The sequence below is a fragment of the Giraffa tippelskirchi genome, chromosome 6 (genome assembly GCF_054371585.1).
Source record: "Giraffa tippelskirchi isolate mGirTip1 chromosome 6, T2T-mGirTip1v1.2.pri, whole genome shotgun sequence".
NCBI lineage: Eukaryota > Metazoa > Chordata > Mammalia > Artiodactyla > Giraffidae > Giraffa > Giraffa tippelskirchi.
In genome coordinates this window covers 103,199,717-103,213,652 of record NC_137280.1, presented here as the reverse complement: position 1 = coordinate 103,213,652, position 13,936 = coordinate 103,199,717, and the positions used below count along the sequence as shown (strand labels likewise).

The window sequence follows — 13,936 nt, the reverse complement described above, 5'->3', positions numbered from 1 at the left end:
TTCAGATTATTTACTTAAATCAAGATTCTGGAAACTTGCATTAAATATTTAAGGGATTTAAGGGAAACTTGCATTAAATATTTTTGGGATAGATATTTTTCCAAACTGTTTTCCAGATAAGATTGGTGATTCACTTCACAAAGTCTCCATAAAAAAGTGTCAGTCTTAACCCATGAACTTGCCAACACTGAGCTTTATGTTAAAAAATTTAAAAAGTTTAAGCATCTTGATCTGATTATTTTCACCTGCTTTAATTTGACTTTCTTAGTAAAGAGATTAAAGACATTTTCATATACAAGTATTTTGTGGAAACTGCCCACGACCAGAGAATCTGGGGGAGTTCTCTGTTTCGGAGTGCAATACTTAGCAGAACCGACTTCGCTGCTTACTTTCAGAAGGCAGGATGGGTCCCCCAATCATCCGAGATAAGCCAACAGCATAATCACAAACATCCACGTATTCCTGAACTTCTCCCACACCTTCCACCAAGATCTTCCCCATCTCCAAAGACACCTAAAAATACAAAAGACCAAGCAGCATTTTTCCAACAGGATTCATGCTTTAAACATTAAATTTGAGGTGGGGAAAGCAAAACATTTTGTTTCTGCTTTGTGAGGGTGATAAACCACAGTCTGTTTCTTAGTTTTCTGAAGAATTTTAAAGCCCAAGAATTGTCTTCACATTTTCCTGTCCATCTTGTTAATCTTTCCTCTAAAGAAAAGACTTTTGAAATACATAAGTTACAAATTTGTGTACATATATATTTTTGAAATATATAAATTATGACCTTAAAAACATCACAATCTTATACACAAAAGTAGAAAATAGCCTTATTCTTCACTCAAAGTACTATATATATTTACTACAAAAATACTTTACCAAGCTTCCTAGTACTTGGATCTTCTCCCGCAAGGCATCACCAATCTGTCTCACTACTTCTCCTCGCTTTGGAGCAGGAATCTAAGGAAGGAATGGCATTTCAGTGTCTGCTGAAAAGTGTAAGCTCATGTCTATTAACACAGTACTAATGTGCTGTAAAAGAACAAAGCACAACCACATCAAAAGCATCTGTTTTGATCCCATCCGTGTCTGATGTGACAGGCCTTAAAGCCCATTCCAGAGACCAAGAAAATATACAGATGACACATTCTTGGGGAGCAAGGGCTGTGCCAAGTACAGAGAGAAATTCAGATTGAACTCAACTTCTTGGGATGACTCTACGTGCTTAGTTCTTTGTTCCTTCAGTCGTGTCTCTCTGCAACCCTATGGGCCATGGCCTGCCAGTCTCCTCTGTCCATGGGATTCTCCAGGCAAGAATACTGGAGTGGTGGGATGACTCTACAAAGCTCTAAATACCTTACATAACCTGTAACCCTATATGATTCCCAGTGATGTTTTCATATGGGTCAAACTGATTGCAAACCCAAACCCTAAATTCAGCTTACTTAGGCTGGTGTCCAAAATCCATTCAAATCATGCCACTCACTCATGAAATACTTTCTGAGCACTTACTGTGTGACATCAGCAATACTAGGCAATGGGGCTAAAATAATTGAGGCACTCATGGAGCTCAGGGCTCTTCTTCACTCTCTTCCCCAAATGTACACCAAATATCCTTGTATAGTTTTTCTAATCTAAGGGTAGCCTGGCTTTCTATTAACATTTAAAATGCATCCTGCGCCCCTACTACTTTGAACAGGCAGTTCTACTTCTGGAAATTGAACATATACATAAGTGTGCAAAAGTACAGGTTACAACAGCATTTACTGCGGTGCTGTTTCCAGTAGAGAAACAGAAACCATCCAAATGCCCATCAGCATGTGATTGGTTAATTATGGAATAGCCATAAAATGGAGGGCTTCCCTGGTGGCTCAGATGGTTAAGAATCAGTCTGCAAATGCAGGAGACTGGGGTTCGATCCCTGGGTTGTGAAGATCCCCTGGAGGAGAGCATGGGAACCCACTCCAGTATTCTTGCCTGGAGAATCCCCATGGACAGAGGAGCCTGGTAGGCTACAGTCCACAGGTTCACAAAGAGTTGGACACGACTGAGTGACTAAGCACAGAACAGCACACAAAATGTCTGGACACTTTCTAAAAAGAATAAAGTAGATTTATAAGGAAAAACTTTAAAGAGCCATAACAAGACAACAAAAAAAAAGCAAGATAAATGCATATGGTACGTAAATTTTTGCTTAAATTTGATAGAATATACAAGAGGTTAACAGTTGCAATTTCCAGGAAATGGAATCATAACACTTTGATTCTCTGCATTTTGTATGCCTGCAACATTTGCCACTTTTATGATACATGCACACTTTTGGAAACAGTAAACAAAAATTTTAACGTTAAATGAAACAGCAAAGATCCTCTGTATTTTCTAAGGCATTGAATGAGTTGCACCGAATTTAGCCTGCACATTTATAGCCTTAGCAAATTGGTTAATTTCAACTCAGAATGCCTAATTCAGTACACATGACTATTCTGAGCTTATTTATTCTATCAGTCTTTGAACCACCACTTACTGCACACATTTTATGTGCCAGATACTGTGCTATTCCCCAGGATTCAAGGGAAACAAGGGAGCTAGATTCAAGTCCACTGGGGAGGGAAGACACAAAACAGATTATACTCTCACGTGGTAAGCGCCATAATGGCGCTAGACTACACAAGTGGACCACCTATGACTATTAACCCAGCGTTACTTGGGGGCAAGGAGGTGGGAAGGAAGGGGGCTTTTTAAAGAGTTGAGGCCTAAAGCATGATTGGTGTTTGCCATCTGGAGAGGTAGATAAAGTAGAGGGAAATTATGAGGGACAGAGAACATAACATATGCAAAGGCTAAAAGGCAAGAGAATATGATAATTTTGGGAAACTATAAAGACTTTAAAGAAGTAGGAGCGGAAAGTAGGGGCCACACTGCAAAGGACCATGTAAAGGATCCAAAGAGCAGTGGGGAAATCACTAGAGGGTTTTGTACAGGAGCAGCAAGAGATAAAAAGAAAGTCAGGATTAAGTATAAGGTGAGGGATGAGGGGGAGCAGGAAACCAGGAAGACAGTCCCATTCCCCGTGTGGGTTTGACCAGCCCAGCACAACAGCACATCAATAACCTTAGACCCTCCTGAGACAGCCACCGAGAGTCCTCATCCCTGCCCACTTCATTCTGAAGTCAGGTTTACAGTGAGCATCAGAGGCAGCCATGAATAGGGAACTAAAAGCACTGAGTTAGTATCTGCTGAGCCCTTGGGGAAGTATTGCAAAGACAACCGTGTTAAAGAGCTACAGAGACATATGTATACCTATGGCTGATTCATGTTGATATTTGGCAGAAAACAACAAAATTCTGTAAAGCAATTATCCTTCAATTAAAAATTAATTAACTAAAAAAAAAGAGAGAGAGCTACAGCTATCTGGAATCCCTTTATGCAGCTGGAGCAGGCTCAAGTTCCTGACATCAAGAGAAGAAAGAGACTCTGGCTTTCCTCCTCACCAGGAATGCAGAAGGAAAGTGATGATGCCCACAGGGGATGCAGACGGGCAGAAACAGGTAGCATTTGGACTAAATCAGCTCATGAAAGAAAGCAGCAGAGCAAGAATTCCCAACCAGGTTCTCGGTGGTTAGTTTTAGTTAAGACAAACATTTTTATAAACTGCCTTTTCATATTTTCATACTGCCTCATTTTTCCTTAACAAAAAAAGTTCCCTTTGAAAAATTCCAGGTCGGATACAAATGAACTATATGAAACTGCGGTTTGTCCTCACAGGCAGGGCACCCAGAAGGCTCAGGGCCAAGCAGAAGTAGCCCCATGCAAGTGAGGATCCAAGAGGAAAAGTGTGTACACCAGGAGGGAACCAAGCTTTGTTCTGCTCATGTTTGAGGAATTTTGGAGGCACATTGAAGAAATGCTCTGCTTCCTCCCTAAACTCTGGACTCAACTGCTTAACTCAAATTCTAACAAGTGGGATTCTCAATTGATTCTACCATCACCCAGGAAAGCCACTCGTTCCCACTTAGCAGCCCCACTCTATGGAGAGGAATAAAAATTAAGAGCAGAAAGAGAAAGAACACTAGGTGCAGAGGCTGGCATGACTGTGGAAGAGAAGACTTCAAATAAGAACCTGAATTCGAAAACAGCAATAAAGCACAGTACAATATCAAAGACATCACAGTGCCAACTGCCACCCCGTTGGGCAAAGCCAAGACTGACCTAAAAGTCAGTTCAGGGAAAGAAAAGACCCTGAATTAACACTAATCTTTTTTCAAACAAGATTGTATTTACTGTGGGTACATACACACACATAATGGAAGTTTCTGATCAAAAGTTCCACTAGCATTCAAGACAGCACACGCAAAGAGTGAATCTTCATGCAACTTATGGACTGTAGTTACTACTGATGTGTCTGTATTGGCTCACCAATTATAAGATGTACCACACTAATGCAAGGTGTTAACATAGGCAACTTGCAAAACTGATAGGGAGTAAGGATCTCTGTACTTTCTGTTCATCTTTCTGATGAAGGAGTTCAGAATAAGCTACCACAGAATGGGCCGTCCAACAAGTTCTTTGGCAGTATTTTGAGCTACGGATAATTAAGGCCCAGGAGACTCAGGAAGAGATTTCTAACTCCCCTTAACAGCCTAAAACAAATGAGAAAGGGAACTATACCGGGAGTTATCACCAGAGACAACTTTTTACATCTAACTTATCTACATGAGAGGGAAAACATCTGCTTACCGAACACTTGCTCTGCTCACATTCCCAGCAATCGTCCTCCTTCTCTTTGAAGCCCTGGGCTCCTACCCCTTTACTTAGCTCAAGATGCTGTATAAGCCTCAACTGCCTGGCTGCCTTTGGGTCTCATATCTTTATGCCTCCCCCTCCTAAAAAATTAAAATTTGTTTTTCTCCTGCTAATCTGTTGTATATTGGTTAATTATTAGACCAGCCAAACACCATAGAAGGGAAGAATAAAAAAATTTCCTCCCCTATAGTTTCACCCTAAAACTGTTCTAAAATAGTCTATTAATTGAAAAAACAAAAACAATACAGTTGTCCCTCAGTATCCATGAGATTGGTTCAGGACCCCCATGGATTCCAAAACCTATGGATGCTCAAGCCCCTTATACGGAGTGGTGGAGAACAGTCAGCACTCCATACCTGCAGATATGAGCCCCGCAGATGTGGAATGAGCTGATTTAAAATAAGTTGACATGGCGTCAGTCACTATTCTCTACATTGGTAAGGTGAACTTCACTTAGCACACTATTTACTTTTGGAAGCAGTATTTTCTTTGTTCAAGGATTTTTGTCAGTTCAGTTTTTAACTGTATATAAGAAAGTGAAGAAGAACTAAAGAGCCTCTTGATGAAAGTGGAAGAGTGAAAAAGTTTGCTTAAAGCTCAACATTCAGAAAACTAAGATCATGGCATCCGGTCCCATTACTCCATGGCAAATAGATGGGGAAACAGTGGCAACAGGGGCTGACTTTATTTTTGGGGGCTCCAAAATCACTGCAGATGGTGACTGCAGCCATGAAATTAAAAGACGCTAGCTTACTCCTTGGAAGGAAAGTTATGACCAACCGAGACAGCATATTAAAAAGCAGAAACATTACTTTGTCAACAAAGGCCGTCTAGTCAAGGCTATGGTTTTTCTGGTAGTCATGTATGGATGTGAGAGTTGGACTATAAGGAAAGCTGAGCGCAGAAGAATTGATGCTTTTGAACTGTGTTGTTGGAGAAGACTCTTGAGAGTGCCTTGGACTGCAAGGAGATCCAACCAGTCCATCCTAAAGGAAATCAGTCCTGAATATTCATTGGAAGGACTGATGTTGAAGCTGAAACTCCAATATTTTGGCCACCTGATGCAAAGAGCTGACTCATTTGAAAAGACCCTGATGTTGGGAAAGATTGAAGGCAGGAGGAGAAAGGGACAACAAAGGATGAGATGGTTAGATGGCATCATCGACTCAATGGACATGAGTTTGGGTAAACTCCGGGAGTTGGTGATGGACAGGGAGGCCTGGCATGCTGCACTTCATGGGGTTGCAAAGAGTCGGAAACAACTGAGAGACTAAACTGAACTGAATAAACCCTGAGCCTAACTTATAGCCAAAATTAGTTAAAGGAAACGTTCTTCCTGCTTTGCAGAGGCAGTCTCTTGGCTAACAGTAACCCTGCATCCAATTCAGGGCTCTCCTGGAGAGTCTGCCCTTCCCCAAGTTCCCAGAGCAACCACAGATTCTGGAGAAAAAAACAAAAAAACCACTGAGGCTCAGCAGTTCCAAACTCAGCAGCACATGGTTCTAAAAATCAAACAGATACTAAGGTTTACCCCTGCGTGTGAGCATATTAAATGATTAACTTATTTAACCCTTATGATAACCCAAAAGGTAAGCACACCTGGCCCCCCCTTTTCTACAAAAGACAAAGCACACTAAGGCAAAGTAATGTACCTGGGGCAGAGCTGGGTTAACCTTTCAGTATATTCCTATAGCTTCAGGACAAGAATCTCAGGCAGAAGACCAAAAGGGATGTTCAGGGTAAACCGGGAGATCCAGACTAAGCCAGTTCTTTACTCTCCCCTCCTCCAGAGCCTGGCCCTCATCTATAGACAGCCCAGGGTGGCTTAACCCAGCTCCAGTCATTTCCTACACCTGCTCACAGAACTGGTGGAGACAGAGATGGGGGAGGCAGAATTAGCCTCAAAGCCTCATCAGACTGCCGAGGAACTGGAGACTAGGCCCTATGAGAGAAGCTGCTGACACTACTCCCTCTGAACCAAGAATGCAGACCTACTGCTAAGATCCCCTCCCTGCCCCTAAAAAAACTTGGAGGTGGGGGAGGAACATATGGTTTATTTTTAGCATAGATATTCCTTTCTCTCTGCTTAATTTTTGGAGACTTGGGTGTTCATAGATCAGTTGGAGATGAAAGTGTTCATAGATTGTTTATGCTACAACAGTACAGAGTTCTTTTCCCTTTAAAATTACCCTGCTATTGAAGGCAAAATATGGAAAAGAGTACTAGTTTAGGAATACAGCTTAGAGATAGTCACAGCCCCCAAGAAGCTCCAGTTATCAGCAAGGGGACGCTGGCTGCCTCTTGTCTGTCATTACAGTAGGTATTTGTGTTACGGACTCCGTACTTACATCTGCCCAGATGCTCCATGCTTCTCTTGCTTTCTTTACAGTTTCTTCATAGTCAGCCATGCTGGCCTAAATAAAGATTTGGAGGGAGACAAAGGGAAAAGGAAAGGGCAGTGATGATCTTCTCCTAAGAACATAGACTTTTGGAAAAGAATTGTAAAATCTCCAGGTGACCCTAAGATTTGTGGTTTAAAATGGTTATCACAGCTTACACTTCCCAAAACTTGCTGGAATTTGCTAAGTTACAATCTGTCCTTTTTTAAAACCTTGCTTTTCAAAGCAAAGTCCAGGAGCCTCATCTGTGAGCAATACCTAAAGTGTATTAGAAATTCAGAACCTCAGGCTCCAACCTAGTTTCAAGAGGTCAGAACATTCATCTTAGCCCAAGTCCCCTGGTGATCCAGAAACATAGACTTCAATGGAATCCCTCTTGGGTCGTCCTCTCTAGGGGTTACCTTTTCCTGGGCACATACACCCTCACAGAGTACAGGGTCTCCCCCCCAATTTTTTTTTTTTTTTCCTTTCCAGCTGGGCAGTATAGCATGCAGGATCTTAGTTCCCAGACCAGGGATCAAACACATGTCCCCAGCAAGGGAAGCCCAATATCTTAACCATTGAACCTGCAGGAAAGTCCCTCCCCCAGATATTCCTAAATGTTAAATTAAAAGGAAACATTCTTTTACTTTGTAAATTAGAATTACTCATGATGGATGGCACAAACTCCCTAAGGGCATTTTTGCATTTAAAAAAAAAAAAACAAAGAAAGACACTTACTTGTCGGACTCTTGCAATGGGCTCATTGTTAGCAGGGCAATAGGTGGTGATAACCTAAAACAAAAAGATGATCTACATAAATAGAAAATGTAATCTCAGACTTGGGGAAAAGACCAAATGGGGGAAGGAAAAAAGGAAGGTGGGGGCGGGGGGCGGGAACTAAGATACAATAACCAAACTTAAAACCTTTACATTAACTTGTTACCAGCAGGAGACTACAGAGTTTTCACTTTTGACCTCAACACTCAGAACCACCTTTTCTGCAAAACCCACCTTCGCCATCTAAATATTAGGCATCTAAACAAAAGCCTAAAAGTAACACCTTATTTTGCCTCTTTTTCCATTAACAAAAGACCAAAGTTACAAGTTTTAGCGACTTCCCTGTAGCTCAAATGGTAAACAATCTGCCTGCAATGCAGGAGACCTGGGTCAGGAAGATCCCCTGGAGAAAGGAATGGCAATCTGCTCCAGTCTTCTTGCCTGGAGAATTCCATGGACAGAGGACCCTGGCAAGCTACAGTCCATAGGGTCGCAAAAGAGTTGGACACGACTGAGCGACTCACACACACACAGTTACAAGTTTAGCTATTCCCTCTCTTCATACCTCTGCCCACCCTCTGGTCAGAGGTGAAAAGGCCAAAGCTAGGCAACCATGAGAAAGGCCTGTGTCCACACGAACTGGAGGGATAAATCAAAAAAAAAACAAACAACCCAGGTATAGCTTTAAAAAGGCTCTCAGGAGAGAGTATTTTATCCACGAATCTAATGATCGGATGCCACAGGAAAAACAGGATAAAACCATCAATGGGGGATTTGGGAACAATTAAACCACCTGCCCTTCCTACAGCCACAGTTAACTAAAAGATGCCTTTCCTCTAAAAAGCAGGTTCATTCAACAAACTGTTGGGATGTTATATAACGTTTTCTTATGAAAGTTTTCTTCCGTATGCAGTCTTCAAAAAAAAAATCCGAGTGATAATAACCTTACCTTTCCATCCTAGTCTGTAAAACATTTTATTGACCATTAACGGAGAGTCAAGCTATTGTTAGGATCTGGAAATAGAGAAATGCTGAAAATCTCAAGGAAGCTCTGAGCCCAAAGAGTGCAAAACGGGATTTCAGCAAGTCCGAGCTTGCATTCCAGAGGATTTCAAAAAAAGATAATATAAAACTGTACCGTAGAACATTACCTGTGGCGCACGTCACATGTGAGGAGCCACAGTCAAGCAGAAAAGTCAGATGATTTCCACCGCCAAGTATGTGGCATTTCGCACTACCGAGTGCAGAACTCTGCCGTGCGGTTTTAAGCACGCTTGGGAAGTTCAACCCCTTTCTGCTCCAAAATGAACTCGATTCTCGGTAGTAACGCGGGACTTAATATCTAATGGTACTTTTAATGGTTCTACTTGAGAAAACGTTTACTATGGACTTCAAAACTTCCCCAGTACAAGCCGACAGCGTCCGCGGGGATTCGGGCTGGGCAGTGTCTGTCCGGCCTCCCAGGGCGAAGAGAGGCCGCAGAGATCTGCCCAAGACGTGCATACCTCTCCACGGCCTCCCCAGCTTCCATTATACACGCCGTCGTTTTCCTCGCGGAGCCCCAGCTCCTTCAGCCAAGCATATTGGGGCTGATTGATGAGCAGAGTGGACATGAAGGCGGCAGGCCTGTTCCACGGTCCGGACAACTTGCTCTTCCTCGCAACGTGCACACAGAGGAGACCGGGAACGCGCCACATACCGAGTCAGGGAGGCGAACGGCTCCTGCGGCCAGAGGAACCACCGAAGTGGAGCCCCGCCCCCCACCCGGAGGAGCCCATTGGGTAGGCCCGGCCCCGCCCTCGGGCTCGCCCCCGCGGTCGCCCTGCCTGCCTGGGTCTTGCGCGGGATCCGGGAGCTGTGGCCTGGAGGTTGACCAGCGCCTGGAAAACAAGGAGGGTGAAACTCGGAGGAAGTGAGCAGGCTACTGCCATCTAGTGAAAGACGGCGGGAACAGCGGCACCAGCTAGGAATTCTTTTCAGCAAAATACCGGCTCTAAAATACAGTGAGTTAGAGCAGGGCCTCTCAGGATGTAATGTGCATGGGATCTCACCTAGCTATCGTGTTAAATGCACATTGTGATTCGGTAGGTCTGGACTGGGGTCTGAGAGTCAGTATTTCTAACCAGTTCTGGTGGAAAGGAGAGGACTGTATCTGCCCCTTTGTTACATTACAAGTTCGAGTTTTCTAATTAATGAAAAATGGTAAATTGCGGTAGTTCCCTCCAAATATTCTGCGTGAGTATATTCTTGCTTTTGAAGAACAAAGACAGTTTTGATCAATTTCCTTTTTTCTCCATTTCTTCTCTCTTTCTGCAATATTCTTGCCATGCCCACCATCCCATCTGCCACCTAATTCCACAATAACTAGGCCTATCCTATTTAAGGGAAATGGCAGCATCTCAATCAGCATGATTTGGGTAGGAGTTTAAAATATATACACACTCTCAAATCATTGCATAAATAAGATGATTCCAAACCTACTTTCCCAAAATATTACTTCTCCGTACTCGCCTTGTGGCCTTCCACATGGCAACCAGACAGTTGAGAGTCACACGTTTCTTTACAAAACCTGTGTTTTCCTCTCATGGTGCCTTTGCCCTACTGTTCTCTCCACCTGTAAAACCTTTCCTTCCATCTCTGCATTCAAGCTTTATCTGTTCGACCCTTAGAACATAAATGATTTCAACAAATCATGTTGAAATAGGCGTGTATCCAGCATCTACCAGAAACTGTGGTAAGTGCTGGCGATATCTGAATGGTGTTTCCACTTGAAAATGTTATGCTTTTCCCCCAATAAGGCAAGGACCGCCTCTGACTCATCCTTGCATGACTCCACAATTCCCAGCATCCTACCAGGCTCACATTCATTTACATCACTGGGGAAAAAAATGAACCTACGAACACAACTCAGCAGTAATAAGCAAGGATACCCTGTTCAGCATTGGTAATCTGTATCAACAACCCAACTACTCCTGTCCATCCACTCCTAGGACTGACGCACTTATTTCCTTCATTTTAATTCTCATTTTAATAGAGAATGTAATTCCCCTCGCTTTCTGGCTTCCAGTAAGATTCTTTGTACATGTATCCCAACATCACATCCTTCCATTCTCTTCCCCTCCACCTGATTCAAAATGAAAAGACATTTACAGATGCACTAAATTTTAGAAGCAACACATGATGCTCTCAAGGAATGTTAACTTCCATCTCTTCACTAAGTCAAAAAGAGAGGTTCATGGTGGTCTCCCTCTAAACAAGTATTGGGACAATAGACACTAGCAACTGCCTATATGGAAAATAGGGATTACATCTCTCTTCCACCTTCTTTTTTCAAAACTTACTTAGCCTGTCAATAGGAGGTCAGGAAAAATCACCAAAAATGAATTTTGATAGGGCAAAGCAGGAAGATACAGAATTAAATGAATCCTATGAAAGCACATTTCACACTTGAAAAAGAATTAAATGGATTGTACATGAAAGCATATATAAAAACTGTAAAGCCCTACAGAAATTTAAATGTCAGGATACCTTGAACTAATTTTGTATTAAAAGTGGAGGAGTTAGTAGATGGCAAATTCTACTTTTCAAATGCCTTATCAAAGGCCTCAGAGAGTGGTTAAAGGGAAGACTCTGGAGTCATAGTGTAAGTACAAATGACCTGTGCTTGGTAAGTCCTCTGTGAATAGTAGCTGTCTTTATTCTTCAAAGATTGTTGGCCAGAAGGCAAAGTGATATGAACATGCATGCTTGCCCCAAGGCAGCAGTAAATTGGAGAAATCACCACCACCCAGAATATAATTTCATTATTGTAAACTCAGCATCTGATTTTTCAGAGCATGAGTGACTGACACAACTATTGCTCTGGGCAGACTCAGATTAATCAAGCTCACCAAAATATCAAAATATGATGTTGCAACTAACATGCTGGCTTATTATTTAATGGAGAAAATTATTCTCAGAAAGGATCAACCATTCACATCCTCTAAATACTGCGTTCTCTCCCAGGGTACATTCTACCTATCTACTGGTTTAATGAGCCCAGTGTCAGAAAAAGAGTTATTGATTAATATTTGATTCCAGCATTCAGTGGTATCAGGCTACTACAGTCTCTCAAACATCCAAATTAACGTATAGATTCAATGCAATCCCAATCAAAATACCAGAACTGACAAGCATATTTTAAAGTTTAAATGGAAAGGCAAAGGAACTCGAATAGTCAAAACAGTTTTAAGGAAAAAAAAAAGAACAAATTTACATTATCTGATTTTAACAATTATTTTAACGATTTTACAATTGTTATAAAGCTACAGTAATCAAGAAAGTGTCACAGTGGTATAAAGACAGACATAAATATCAATGGATCAGAAATAGGGTACTCAAAAATAGATTTTCACATATATAGTCATTTTCAATAAAGGTGTCAAAGAAATCAAAAGAAAGAGAATAGTCTTTTCAACAAAGAATGCTATATTATTTGGATATTCAGGTGCAAAAAAAAAAAAGAAGAACCTTGACTTCCACTTCATGCTATATACAAGAATTAAGTCAATATGAACCATCGACTTATAAGTAAGAACTAAAACTCTAAAACATCCAGGGGAAAACATTGGAGAAAATCTTTAGTGTGAGGGGCTGTTCTATGCATTATATTTAGCTGCATCCCATACTACACAGTATAATGTTAATAACAGCATGAAAATGTACTCCTACCTCACACTACACACAAGAAGCAATTCAGGGGAACTGTAATTCTATGTAAAAGAAGTAAAATATCAGTTGTCTAAGAGGAAACCTTAGACAACCGAATAGACCTATTAGGAGACCTGGAGTCAAGACAGAGGTCTGCGATAGCTTAGCTATGTAATCTCCGTCAGTTACCAAAATAAAATGGGCCAAGTGACTTCTAAGTTCCTTTATAGGTACTAAATTCATATTTTAAAAATACAAATTCATTTTTTCCCATACCGTCTCCAGAGACATATACTAAGGAAATAATAAAACAAGTTTGTAAAAAGACATGTTCATTGCAAAACTGGCTACACTTTAAATGTACACCATCAGAAACTAAATAAATGATGCTATCTCCATGCAATGGAAAACTGGAGAGTCATTAAAAAGGAGCTAGATCTTTATATTTTGGTATAGAAAAGTGTCCTGGATAAACAGCTATACTGTTTCTTTTTGAAAGGAGATTAGAGAATAGTACAAAAGGTACAAACAAGAAGATCCCCTTTATACCCCAAAAAATTCAATTAATATTTCTTCACCATGTTTACATACAAGAAATCACTGGACTGGGCACAGGTAAAAAAAAGTGAATAAAATAGACATTTTGGTGGGGAATTCAGACAAAAAAAATATAACAAATAAGCATATGACTATTGAAGCCATGAAGGAATAAAAAGGGTGCGAGAGTGACAGTAAAGAAAGGACCTTGTTTTAGTGAGAGTGCTTGAAGAAGACCTCTGTGGGAAGGGCGCATTTAATCAGAATTCTGAATCATGTGAGAGCATCACCTCTGGAAGAATAGGGTGTTGGGGAATTGGAGGGTCTGCAGGCCGAGGGAACAGTAACTGCAGCGCCCTTGGGCCGGGAAAGGACCAAGGGTGCCTGAGGAACAACGTGAGCAGCGCCAGCGTGGCTGGAGAGCAGGAGAGGGACCCCAGCCGGAAGCACACGCCTGCAGCTCTGTCGGCTGTGCTGGGGTCTGAGACGGGCGGCGATCTCACGTTCGGTCTGGAAGGCTCCTCAGGAAGCTGCTTGCAGAGTGGATCACAGAGGAGCAAGAATGGAAGCAGAGAGGCCTGCCTGGAGCATCCAGGCGAGGACTGTGAGATCGAATGTGAGACCGAGGGAGGAATCCCTCACGGCTGCCCTGAGTGCATATCTTTAGGCTTCAAGAGAGCAGGTCAGAAGAAAAGGCGCCAGAGTGTTGAGGCAGCAGGGGCTTTCATTTTCCCAGAGGAGCATAAGTG

The 13,936-nt window shown here is 41.9% G+C and overlaps 1 protein-coding gene across 2 annotated transcripts in view; it reads right to left on the bottom strand.

Annotated features, from left to right (window-relative positions):
* ALDH7A1 (aldehyde dehydrogenase 7 family member A1) overlaps window positions 1-9,666 on the bottom strand; it is a 35,693-nt gene extending 26,027 nt beyond the window's left edge. For both annotated transcript variants that reach the window (XM_081499015.1, XM_081499016.1), the window contains exons 1-5: window positions 9,467-9,666; window positions 7,923-7,976; window positions 7,152-7,217; window positions 880-960; window positions 390-513 (exon numbers count right to left, since the gene is read on the bottom strand). In XM_081499015.1, coding sequence (XP_081355141.1) covers window positions 390-513; window positions 880-960; window positions 7,152-7,217; window positions 7,923-7,976; window positions 9,467-9,658 — 517 coding nt within the window. In that variant the 5' untranslated portion in view covers window positions 9,659-9,666. The remainder of the gene's footprint in view (window positions 1-389; window positions 514-879; window positions 961-7,151; window positions 7,218-7,922; window positions 7,977-9,466) is intronic.
* Between the last annotated feature and the right edge of the window lie 4,270 nt (window positions 9,667-13,936).